Source organism: Hydra vulgaris, chromosome 09 (assembly GCF_038396675.1).
Source record: "Hydra vulgaris chromosome 09, alternate assembly HydraT2T_AEP".
NCBI classification, from domain to species: Eukaryota; Metazoa; Cnidaria; class Hydrozoa; order Anthoathecata; family Hydridae; genus Hydra; species Hydra vulgaris.
The window spans coordinates 58,838,332-58,852,050 of record NC_088928.1 but is presented as its reverse complement, the minus strand read 5'-3'; the positions used below and the strand labels follow the sequence as shown (position 1 = coordinate 58,852,050).

At 28.7% G+C, this 13,719-nt stretch overlaps 1 protein-coding gene across 2 annotated transcripts in view; it reads left to right on the top strand.

Moving 5' to 3' along the window:
* The first annotated feature begins 1,533 nt into the window (after window positions 1-1,533).
* LOC136085143 (transmembrane protein 272-like) overlaps window positions 1,534-13,719 on the top strand; it is a 36,211-nt gene continuing 24,025 nt past the window's right edge. Inside the window, exon 1 of one of the 2 annotated variants that reach the window (XM_065806444.1) lies at window positions 1,534-1,636. In XM_065806444.1, the coding sequence (XP_065662516.1) occupies window positions 1,625-1,636 (12 nt within the window). In that variant the 5' untranslated portion in view covers window positions 1,534-1,624. The remainder of the gene's footprint in view (window positions 1,637-13,719) is intronic. The other variant, XM_065806445.1, reaches the window with a different exon arrangement.

Here is a 13,719-nt window from a genome sequence, read left to right as displayed (position 1 = left end):
ATTAAAATTAGATGAGAGTAGTTTCAGTAGACGAAAGATCGAAAATTATCTGTGATCAACAATGACAAATTGATTGATATTAGTTTTAATCAAATGTGAGCTTGCTGAGAGCGTTGACTTTGAATTATCAATAAATTTTATTTCTGCCTCAGCCCAGCGGGCACAGACGTCCGTAAGACGTCTATACAACGCATTATAGACGTCATAAGTCTGTATGATGTTCATGAGACGTCCAACGAATGTACTGTACCCGCTGGAAATGAAGTTTTGCAGAAAAAAGATTGTATAAACTTTTTTCTGCAAAGGAAAGTAAATTGTTTTCTTAATGCTTGCTTTTAGTAATATGTATAGCGTGAATACATTTTTAAATAACCAAATTATTGTAATAATATTTGATGTTTCTCTTTTTTTAACGATAAATGTTAACCTAAATTAAATTCAAACTTTAAGTTGTTTAGTGTCTTTTTTACAGATTATTAAAATAAGATATTCTATTAGTTTTGTAAAGATTGGAATGATGCTAATTCACCGTAGTTATTCGGATCAGTTAATAATTTTTTATAAGATTAAGCAAGAGGTATAAGTGATGTAGACATCGATTTAGTGATGTAGACATCGATTTTGGGGCCTGACCGTGGTTAATAATAAAGTTAAAGAATTTCCTTAGCCTCTCTGTTGGGCTTTGCAATGTGCATGTTTTAAATGTTCTGCAGAGATTCCAAACGCATCTTTGGTCTTGTTAAATTTTAGGCGAGAGATAGCCATTCGATATCGGTTAAAAGTGAGAGAGCTTAAATTTTTTTCGAAACCCATCTCACGTCATTTCTTAAAATAAAATGTAAGATCTTTTATGCTCCTGCCTAACTCGGGAGTCCACCAAGATTTTGCATATAAAGATTTTGCCCTTATGGCAAGTTTTTTTTGGGAGGAAGCCTTAGAACCAGAAACCATAGCACTGGTCATGAGTCTTTGATTAAAAAAAAACAATCAAGAAAATATCTGGTTATTTCTTTTTTTATTATATTCTTTTACTCTTTTAGTATTAAAATAAAATTTACCAACCTTCTTATTTTAGGTAATTTAGGTTTTTAAAAGCTGTCACAATTCCTAAAAAAGCTAAAAAATAGCTTGTTCTAAATTTAAGTTTGAATATTTTTTAACAAATTGTCTGACTTTGATGCAACGGGTTTTTAATATTAACCTGGTTTCGAGCCAGGTTTATATTAAAAGTCACTTTAATACAGACCAATAAGAGTTGATAGTTTTTTTTTCTGTCACTTTTCCTATAAAATAAAATTTCAAAAACATTTATTGATTCTAATTAATTAAATATTTTTTATCACATATTATAACCACAATGACGCAAACACTCAGAATATATAGATTACGATTTGTTTTTATTCTTTTGGCGTGACACCACTAAAAATGCAAAAGTAGCAAATTAGTTAGTTTATTATCGAAGCAAGTTTATTTTCGTTAAAAGAAAATATATCTAAATTTATTCTAATTAAATTTTTTTTATAAACTTATTATAAAAATAATTGTAATTATTTAAAAATATTATTATTAGTCGTTTTTCATAATTTTGCTGGACAGTTTTTGAAAAAAATACAATATCATAAAAATGGCTGATAGGGTAAGTTTAATTTTTTAGAATATTTGGATTTAAAAACTATATATTCATGTATATAACTTGTATATGTACATGTATATATACATATTATGTATATATACAACTTTATATATATATATATATATATATATATATATATATATATATATATATATATATATATATATATAATATTGTATATATTATATCTATTATATATTGTATAAGTTGTATGTATTATATTTATTATAATATAAGATCTTTTTTACTTAATCTATTTTTATATAAGATACCCAGTTTATATTGATATATTGTTATATAACGAATAAGGTTGTGAAGAGAAAATAAAAAGAAAAGAAAAGTTAATGCTGCAAACTAAAAAAATTATATTTTTACATAAAATATATTGAAATATCTACGTACATATATTTTTAACATATATATATATTTTTTTAATTCAAAATAAGTTCAAATTTATTGACAGAATTTCAATTATCAGAAATCATAATAAATTCTTTTGGCGTTCAGAAGTAATGACCGCAGACCGCAATATTTTATGCGTAAAAGTTTTATTAATGCTGAAATATTTTTTATCACGATTACTACTTTTTTTTTTTTCTTTTTTTAAAAACAACGGGTTTGTATAATTTTAAAATTAGAGATAAAATAAATATATTTTGTCAACTTTTTATTATTGTATTTTTATATATTAACAAAATTTATCATGTATTTTTATGTATTAATTTATCAATAAAAATCTAAATTTGATTAATATAATATATCCGGATCGGATTCGTCGTCTAAGTGTAATTTATAGGTTTCAAATAAATTGACTTTTTTTTCAAAATCATTATTAGCTGTTCCATTTTCGCTATAATTTAGATTTGGCAATAAATAATAGTATGCGACAGTTTGAAAGTCTTTCAGGAAGACTTAGTGGTTAACTTTTTTTTTTTTTTTTTTTTTTTTGTTATTCACCTCCGAGAAGGCCGAGAAGGCCACTACAGATGAAGAGACTACTTAATAGTGGTTATAACCCTCTCTCATCTCTATAACTCCGAAATACGAACCTTGAGGAACAAGGCCGCTGCGCGGAGAAACAAGTTGAGCGCGGTACTACCAGGGACGTGGTGGGGATCGAACTCGGAACCTCTCGCTTATGAAGCGAGCACTACCACTACACGACTACCGCATTAAAGTTATTGTATGCCATAAAAAAAAATTTAAAAAGATAAGATATTACTTTTTTTGGAATTCCAATTCCGTACAATAAGTTTGTCGTATGAAAAATATACGCGTATTTGCCAGCTTGTATTTCGACTTTTATTTTTTTACGTAGTGTCTTTCGTATAATATTCGTTTCGTTACAGTAATCTTCATATATGAAATTAATTTTACCTTTTAATTTGGATGAGTTGTTGACAATTTCAGTTTTATCTTTAAAATCCAGAAGTTTTAGGATTATTGTTCTATGTTTGTTGTGAACAACTTTATAATATGTCGTTGAATATTTCATTTACCTTTTTTTCACATTCAGCCCAGCTTTCATTGTCATTTTCAGGGACACCATCAATTCTTAGATTATTACCTATCCTCAATCTCTTTGAGTTTGTTATTTATTTTTATAAGTTCATGATTGTTATTTTGTATTTTTGCCAGGTTTTCTTTTGCAGGATGTTTGCCAGGTTTTCTTTTGCAGGACAATCAATGGCGGTTTTTATTTTTTTTATTGAAAAGATCTTCATGAAAATTTAAACTTTCTTTTATTTCTTCTACTTCCTTTGCAATTGATGCTATTTTGTTTGAGTCTTGAAGGATGTTAAGTTCAACTCTGTCTAACCGATCATTTAATATTTTTGTGTTAGAACTATGTTGATAAAAGTATTTTCTTGTTGCTTAAGCATTTCTTGCGTCTCGATCTTAAACTTCATAAACATTTCCGTTATCAATTTTTTAACTTCAACAAGTGTGATAGACATGTTTAATAAGTATAAATAGTTATAATATAAATATCTATACTATTAACGATTTTTTATTTTATTTTCTTAAAGCAGCGAAAAAAGCATGCGTTCACTTCAGCGTTCTATTTGTTAACTCTTTAACTTTTATTTGTTAACTGATTAATTTCTCACACAAAGCAGAACGACGTTGGTCACCTTAAAATATTTCTATAAATTGTATAATAGTAAAAGTAATAGTAATATATTTAAATAAGTCCTCAGATAAAATAACAAATAATTAAAAAACAAACAAACAAAACCAACAAATTATACAAAAATTTATGGTTTGTAAAATATAAACTTTAAGTAAAAAAAAAGCAATTGTATTTCATAGCAAGTAAGTTGATATCAAAATTACTTTTACAAAAATCATACTAGGGGCTGTTTATTAATTATGTCAACATATTTTTGGCAATTTTTACTTCCCTCCCTCTTGTCAACAACTTGTCAAACTTCCTGAGACCCCTCCTATAAAATTACGTCAACATTCGATGTCCGCCCCTCCCAACTGAATGATACAATTTCAGTGATATTGTTAAATATTTATCATAACTTATGTACAGTGCAGAGTCACAACCTATGAATGTGCCAATCTTGCTCACTTTAATTTTAGACCTAATCCAATTTCACTGCGAAAACCAATTATTTGTTAATAGAATCTAGTATATAAAAATACATTTAAAGAAATAGCTAAAAGTTACAATTTACAAAATTTTTCAGTTTTTAAAGAGCTTTCAACATCTTTATTTTAATATTATATTAAAATTTATGCAAGGATCTAAAGAGCCGCGTTTTTTTATGTTTGATTTTTGACACATACAGGCATTTTGCAAACTCTAAAATTTTTTATATTCATGCTTAAGTCAAATGGGAATGTTTTGCAAAGAATATTGGTGATTGGAGCTTGGGAACAAAAAGCCCCTCAATTTTGGGCCCACCCAGCCCTTAACGTGGGAGCAACAAGTTTATAAAATATTTTCTCCACTATTTTTATCTAAATTTATATTTATCAACAAATTTCAAGTTAAATTCCCTTAATTTGCTCTCTATGAATAAAAATTTTGAATCGTTTAAAAATCTCTATTACTCTTTAAATTATCTGTTTGATGTAATTTGTATTTCGAAAACATAGGAGGAAGCGAAAATACCTTCGTTAGAAAATTCTCTTTATAATTTATCATTTTATAAATTGATTAGCCAACCACGAGTGAGTGGCATTGGAGGCGAAGTTGCTATCTATATTCGTGAAAATTTTGAATTTTAAAAAAAAGCGTTCAGCAAAATAAATATACACATAGAAACCTTATGCATAGAAGTTTTGAATAAAACTAACACATCATTACTTATTTCCTCATTATATCGACCACCTTGTGGAAATCAAAATAATTTTAATAATATTTTAGAAAACATAACATCATGAAGGTGTAAACATGATAAATATATATTTTTGGGGGAGGAAGCATTTGCCCCCCCCCCTTTCCCCCTTCCCCCAATAACTTTTCAAATAACTAATTTTGAGAAAAATGAATGATAAAAGGACTAAAAAAAAAAAAAAAACTAAGAAACAGGTCCTTGAAACTATTTCGGGGCCCCTTAATCCAGCACTAAAACCAACATAAAGTTAGATTACGCAACTATAACCAAAAAATGTTGAGCAATTTAAAACACAATTATCGTTGCTTCATTGGAAGAACATCGACTTGTGATAACGCAAAAACATTTACGATAATTTTTTTAATACATTTTACTCTGTTTATGATGTCAATTTTCTCCTATATGAAAAAACAATAAATCAAAAAAGCATTAATTCTCCCTAGGTTACCAAAGGTTTAAAAAATCATCAAAAGTTAAGCAGAAATTATGCATAAAATATCTAAAAAACAAATCGTTCGACAATAAGAAAATATACAAAGATTACAGAAATCTATTTGAAAAAGTTCGAAAAATCTTCAAAAAACATTACTATTCTAAAATTCTCAATAAAGCAATAAATAATTTTAAACGTTTCTGGAAAATAATAAAAGAAATTACCGGTAAATCAAAGCCATGCTTAGGTTCCCTGCGACACATGATCAAAGTGGATAACAATAATATAAATAATTCTCAAACAATAGCTTACGAATTTAATAAATTCTTTGTTGAAATTGGCCCTAAACTATCTAAATTAATTCCGAACACTGATGCCTCATTTAAAGATTTCTTAGTACCGATGGATAAAAACATTCACTCGAATGAGTTATCTAAAGAGTTACTATTTGATAAGTTCAAAAAAGTCTTTAAAACACTAAAAAAAAATAAAGCAAAAATTGGACCGGATGAAATTAATGGTAACATAATTTTAGATTGCTTTGAACAAATAAAATATATTCTTTTTAAAATAATTTAACTAAACTTTATTATTCTTTTATTCATAGTTATATAAGTTATGGAGTTATTGCCTGGGATAGTACTGATCAAAGAAAGTTACAATGTCTCTATCGCCGTCAGAAACATGCAATCCGTTTAATTAATTCTGCGGATCGGTTCGCACATTCCTCAATATTTTTAAATCAAATGAAAATCCTTGGTATATATAAACTAAACCTATATAAAAATTTATCTTTTGTTTGTATGTGGAAGTATGGCTTATCTTCTTTAATTTTTAAATAACTTTTTTATTTTGAAACCATTAAGCAAGTTTAACATGAGAAATAATAATTATTTAATAAACCACTCTGTCGAATAAAATTCAATCAATTCTGTATCACTTATCGTGCAGCTCATCTTTGGAACAAAATTATTTTGCCTAACTTCGGCTTACCCCTAACTTATCCTGTTTTTAAAAATAAAGTAAAAGATCTCATTCTCTCCATTGAAAATATCTTAGAATATTTTTAATTTATCTTGTGATAAAAAAAAACTTTTCTTGTCATGTATGTTCAAACTTTGTTTTATACTTGTTTACAATTTATTTTCATTTATCTAAGTACGATTTATTCTTTTTATGTTATTTTTTACGTTCTCTATTTGTAAAAAGGCGTTTTTATAATATTTTACGTACTCTCTTTTGTAAAAAGCTTCTGACGATAAAATCATTGCGATCTTCTTTTAGAAGCCTTGTTTGTATTTGAAAAATATGTAATTTATATACAGTTGTGGCCAAAAGTCTATTGTATTCGTGTTTTTTCATCAAATTCAAAGTTTAAATGGACACAGTGTCTCTAACACATCTCACAGTTTATCAAAACATTGTTTAAAATTACAAAACAGTAATATAGTTCAGTTTTACATATCACTAATATTTGCTACACTGTCTCTTATTCTTAACTACTTCATCAATTCTTGCAGGCATAGAATTTACGAGATTTTTACAAACATCAACAGTTATGTCTGTGCACCACACACGTGTAATGATGGCACAAAGATCATCTAAATTTGATGGTTTTCTTTGTCAATCTTTAGTTTCATTATATGCCACAAGTTTTCGATGGGGTTAAGGTCTGGGCTCTGCCCCGGCCAAGGACCTAGAACCTTACCCCATGATCCCGAAGCCAGTTTTTCACTAAAGCTGCTTGATGACAGGGAGCACCGTCATGCATAAATAGTTTGTAGTTGTGAGTCTGCATAACTGTCAAAAGCTTTTTATCCAGTATAGTAATATATTTCTTTGCATTCATAGTGGTATTTTGTGGAAGAAAGTAGAGAGAGCCTCGGCCAGACGTTGAGAAGCTGCCCCATACCATCAAGTATGCTGAATTTTTAACAGTTCGTATGCAAAACCTTGAATCAAATCTTTTATTGGCAGGACGGCGAACATATCTTGGTGCTGCAGAAAACAATTTTATGTTACTTTCGTCACTAAACATTACTTCATTCCACATTTAACTAGTGTAATGTTTGAATTTCCTGCAAAAAAGTAATCTATCATGAACGTTCTTCTTCGATAACAGCGGTTTTCGTGCTGGTCGGTATGCTTTTAGATTAAAATTGTCACTTAAACGTCGTCGAGTGGTTCTTGCACTAACTCTGTGTGGCAGTTGACTTGCTACGGCAGAGGATGATATCATTGGATTCTTCAACACGTGTCGTTTTATCGCTCGATCTGTTGCAGGAGTTGTAACCCTAGGGCGTCCGGTTCAACATTTTGATTTCACATCACCTGTCTCTCGCCAACGTTTCATTGTCAATGAAACTGCTTTCCCGGAAACAATAAGATGTTGTGCCACAGCTGCTTGTGTTAAACCCGAGTTAACTAATGCAACAATCTGACCACGTTTTTTAGGTGAAAGTTCCATTTTTGGTATAAAATTATTGATCTAAAGTAAACAAAGAACACAACATAAACAAATAAGAAATGAAACTATTTCATTTTTTTAAATGAGAGATCATCTCAATTAGTTCAATCAATAAAATCAACAGCTTTTTGGTTCATTTCTAGGCTTTCAACAAACTTAAAACAGCAAAATGACGCCAAATGCAGTTATATTTGAGCATACAACAGACTTTTGGCCACAACTGTATATTTCGTAAAATGTAAACAAAACATTAAATATATATATATATATATATATATATATATATATATATATATATATATATATATATATATATATATATATATATATATATATATAACTTTTGTTTTCTACGGGCCTGAATTTAAAAAATGAACTATTCGAGGAGCCCTGTATACGCAGCTAATGATCAAATTCAGGTATTTAATAACTTTACGGCTACTTTTAAATGTAATATTGACACTGTCTGTCCAATAATAACATCTGAAGTAAAAAAAAAAAAAGATTTAAAAAATCTATGGATGACGAGTAATCTTATAAAATCGTCTAAAGAAAGCAAAACTTTTTGAAATCAAAGGATGAAGTTGATGAAAAATTATACAAAGCCTATAAACAGTTTTTTCAAAAAAATATTAGTTAAGCTAAAATAATGTATTATTGTAATCTGTTAAATAAAAATAAATTAGAAATAAAAAAAATATGGTCGATTATAAAAGAAGGTAGAGAAAAAAAGAAATCCTTTAGCATACCTCAAAAAATATTTTGTGATAATAAATACATTACAAATAAATCAGATATTTACCATGAACTTAACAGACACTTTGTAAATCTTGGTCCCAGTCTAGCTTCAAAAATAGTCGCGCTGATAGAAAAAAAGGAAATGGCTTTTTAACTAGAGAACTGTTTAACATTTTGAAGTAATTTATTAACAAAGCATCAATTATGAAATATTGTTTGTTTATATATATATTTATAAAAAAAGTCTAGTCTTTTTTAAAACCGGTTTTATTCCGGGTTTTTAGGTGGTTTATCCGGACTTATTCGATTTTTAATTAAAAGAATATAAAACTGATAGTTTTTGGTATTTAAAACTCGACGTCTGATATATCAGTTTATCTTTTTTAGGGGTTACAGACATTTTTTGTCTCCTACTTATACTTTAATGTTAAATAAAAAAGGAAATAACATGCACCAGCAACGTGTCTAAAATGTATATTTTCATGTGACATTCAAATGGCTTTTAAAAACTGATCATTAAAAATAAGACCAAACAGATGTTCAGATTTCTGCTTGAAAATTTTTACATCTGGTCTTGTGGTTGTACTGTTCATATCAATGAGCTGGTACCTAAATAGTTTGATCATATTGGAATTCAAACTTAAAACTTTTCCAGTCACAGATAAATTATTAAAGAATTTTTGTGCAACAATGCCAGTATTGGATGTTTCACTTTCCTTCCTGACAAAAGATACCCTTATTTTTAATTGTATTTTAAATAAATGCTGGAATTTTTCTTTGTTTTCAATAAATACTTGGCTAATTTTTGCTGAAATATTTTTTCCTTGTTTCACTGCTGAAAGTTTGCAAGCAGTATTGAAGACCCACTTCACGCTGCATATTCACAAATGAAGACTGCAAATTCCAAGTTTCGATATATTCTTGTCTACAATTTTATCTTTATTCCGTTTGTGCATAGAATGGTAGTTGGTGGTGCTTCTTTTATTAAATATTTTAAGTATCCAATAGGTTCTTTGTCTGAGAGTGCCATTGAAGCCAGGAACAAAGCCAAAAAAAACTGCTAACTTTACCTTCTTTTGCCGAAAATGCTAGGGATACTGTTAACTGTTTATTTATGATATTTGAAATGTATCTATACTGCAAGAAGAACAAAATGCAAGAGCTATAAAAGCTATTGAAGATTCAGCTGGTAAATATTGGAGAAAGCTATGTGTATCTTTAAACTTAGATATTTAACGTTATTGTTTATTTTTATTAATGATAGATTTTAGGTGCTGGTGGTAGCCAATCTGATATTTCTGTGGTCTTTTCACATAGTCAACACAGTATGTTTTTTTTTATGCTTGCAAAAAAAACAACTAATTGTCAGGAAAGTTGAAACATAAGAATTTTAAACTTTTATGTTTGAGGAAAAATTGCGTCAATTGACCTCAAGTTGACTTAATTTTGTAATTTTTTTGTTTTCCTCAAAAATGTCTAAAGTCCTATTTCTATTTAGGGATGCATTGTGCAATTCCTGATGGCTTCTTTTAAATATTAGATGTTGCTTCACATAAGGATTGCTGAAACATCTTTAGATTAAAAATTTTAATTATATTTCAATTATATTTATTTATTACAGTGAATACAGTTTTTTTTCTTGAATGTATAATTATTGGAATTAGAATTTGATAATATATAATTTCTATAATAAAAAGTTTATATCTTAAACTATACTATTTATTACAATAATGAAACTTTTTTAAATTTTAATGTTTGTTGGTAAATAATTTTAGGAAGTCAAAGAGTAATGGTTCGTATTAGGAAAAAAAATCAAGGAAGTATCCATTAAACCATGCAGTTGTAATTAATAAGTAAGTTTTAAAAAATGGTTATTTACATAGCCACATATTGTTAAAAACCTATTTTAGCATCAGAACCTTTATTCTGCAATTGAAGGGAATGGAACTTCTGGAGTATTTGTTTTACTTTTATTTATAATTAAATACTTATGTTATTCCCTTTTTTATTTAACGTGAAAATATACATTTTTGACACGGTGCTGGTCAGTGCCCCCCCCCCCCCAAGTCTGCCAAAATCACGGTTCCTTGAGATTTTACAGCTCTGCACGTTTTACTCGTTTATCTGCTCCAACACACCTGATTTGAATGAATGGATGATTTTCAGGCTTCTGCAGAATTTGGAAGAGATAATTCACTGACTGAATCAGGTGTGTTAAATAAGAGAAAAAATTAAAACATGCAGGGCTGTGGACCTTGAGGACTGAAATTTATTATCCCTGGCCTGAAAATACCATTAGGCTCTGAGGGTCAAAGGTTTTCATTTTCATACTCCAATGCTGTGAACCATACCATAAAATCAACGGTTTTTAGTAAAAAGCTCTAAATCAAGTCTTACATCAAAATTCAACTACACTAACTTAACATAAATGATTAGAAATTTGAACAATGTAGTAAGAATATAATATTTTTCTAAATTGAAGATTTTTATAAATTTAATTACTTTAATTATTACATATTCTGTAACAGGGAAAAATTGTCAGATAAATGTGAAAAAGTCTGTGTTTGAGATGCAGTACTTGGAGATGAATTCATACACTGGCCCAATATGGATAGCAAGATATTCAGACAAGAGACTCTCTTGTGCAACCTGTAAAAAGGACAATAAAAAGTTGTTGGTTTTTTCTTGTAAAACTTGTGATTTGTCTCTTGACTTTATGAATTTCAATAGAAATACACAATATATCGAACAGCAGAGGTTGTTGAAGATTCTGAGTCACCCAGGTCATATTAAATCGCAAAAGTTGAAAAAACAAAACAAAACAAACAAAAAAATAGTAATTAAAAACAACAACAACTGGACTGAAGCAGAAGATGTTTTACTTCCCATTTTGGAGGCTTTATCAATTCAAAATTAACCATTTATGGCTTATTTTAACTTTAGAACTTTAACTTTTAACTTAAACCTTTTTATAATAACTTATATAATTAAGGTATATAACTGGTAGTTTGTGCTTAAGAGATGAATGATTAATCTCTGTCAACTCTCTAAACCAGGGGTTTTCATCTGGTAGTCTGTGGGCCTAATCCAACCCGGTCTGGTGGACCAGACCTTGCGGGCTGTGTGAGGCATGCGGGCTGCTAGTTGAATACCCCTGGTTTAAGGAGTTGGATAGATTAATCGTAAGGTTTGTATGGATAATAATTTGTACTTACTGGTCTTCTATTATGTGGGGTTAAAAACTACATCTGAAAAAAATAATGTTGGAGGAAATAAACTCACTGTACTAAACTGTGTTTTTACAGCATTAGGTGATCATGAATTACCTTGATTATTCAGCTGGACCTCTGCTTATAAATTGCCTTCTATCTTGTTTTACTGAAGAAAAATAATCACATGAGAGCACAACAGGTTAAATATAAAAGGTATACATTAATGAAATTTACTGATTTACAAAGTACTACCTGTACTCTTTTTCTCTCTTCTATTTCTCCTATTTCTTCTAGATTTCTGTCTCCTCTTTTATTCCTCTTTTCCTAGAATGTATTCTTCTCTTTGTCCCTTTCTTTCTCGTCCTTTCCTTTATTTATTCTCTGCTTTTGTAACTGTACTCCTCTTCGTTTCTTCATTATGTTCCCTTTAAGATCTTTTTTGTTTGTTTGTTTCAAGTGTATTTTTTGGTAATACTGAATTCAGCTTTAACAATATTCTCACTTTTGAGCTAGCTGGCACAGTTGGCAACACTTGCTGAACTTAACCATGCGGGCTTTAGCCTATTCAAACCCTTGCATAAGTGTATCCATGTCCATTGTTTTCCTGACCTCATGTTCAATGCCAATGACAGCAAGGGAAGACAGTCTGTCCAGTAACATGGTGGACCTTGGCCTTGTTAAGAAGCGTTACGCAGCTCGCATTTTGCCTGCGAAAAGGCGATTTGCCTACGCGTTCAGCAGCTTTGCGCTACGCAAAAACTTTTATATATTTTAGAATTTTTTAAATTATCTTTTGATGTCGTTAACGTGACTCTTTTGTCGTTAACGTGACTCTTTTGATGTCGTTAACGTGTTTATTCAGAAAAAATAAAGTCGTAAGTAAAAGCAATTAGCTGCAATTGAAAACTAATAGATTTTTTGTTAAAGAAATTTTGTTAAAGAAAGATTTTTTGTTAAAGAAGTGTAATAATTTTTTTTGTTGTTGTTAAAAATTAGTTAAAAAAAATAAAGTGTTTTAAGTTTTATCTTAAGGAATTAATATATAAATTACTTTTAAATATAAAAATTATTTTTTGTCATAATAGTTTAAAAATGCACGAATTATTTTGATGTAAATATTTTATTAATAAGATATTTTGTTTATTGTTAATTCAATAACGTAAAGTTTTAATGACGTTCGTTTAATTTATGAAAATTAGTTATGATAACGAATATGTTATCGGTAACTGATAAATAATAAAAAAAAACTCTTTATTGTTTAAAAACATTATTAAAAAGAGTTCACAAAATAAATAAGAAAAAATTTGTTTTTAACAGTTAATAAAATAACCAAAACCCAACTGTAAAATTATAAGAAAATAATCAAATATTATTTTACGATTAATGAAAAAAATTTTTTGAAAATAAAATTTAGTTCATATTTGGAAAAAATAAAAAAATGATTTTTCAAATATTTTATAGATTTTATTTGTAACTTTTGTTATAGTGCGAAAAAAAAAAAGTTTGTATGATTTTTAATGCGTTAATAAAATAACTTTAATTGCAATGCGGTGTACTAGAAAAGGCGCCAGTGACGCAATATAACTTCTAACAATACAAAATATATTTGCCGAGTTTAATTACTTAGAAATGCGTTACGCGTTTTCGTTTCGCAGCGAAATCTCGTAACAAGGCAAGACCTCAGGTATGTTTTTAGTTGTTTAAGTACAGAGAAACTTCTTTCACCTGAAGCTACAGTCACAGGTAGGGTGAGTAGCAATCTTAGAGCTATGCTTAAATTTGGATGCTAGTCAAGCACATTCTGTTTATATATATAATATAATATCTCAAATGGTGTTAAGATCTGTGAGGGGAAGGATCTGACAGCCCCCATTACTTCCATT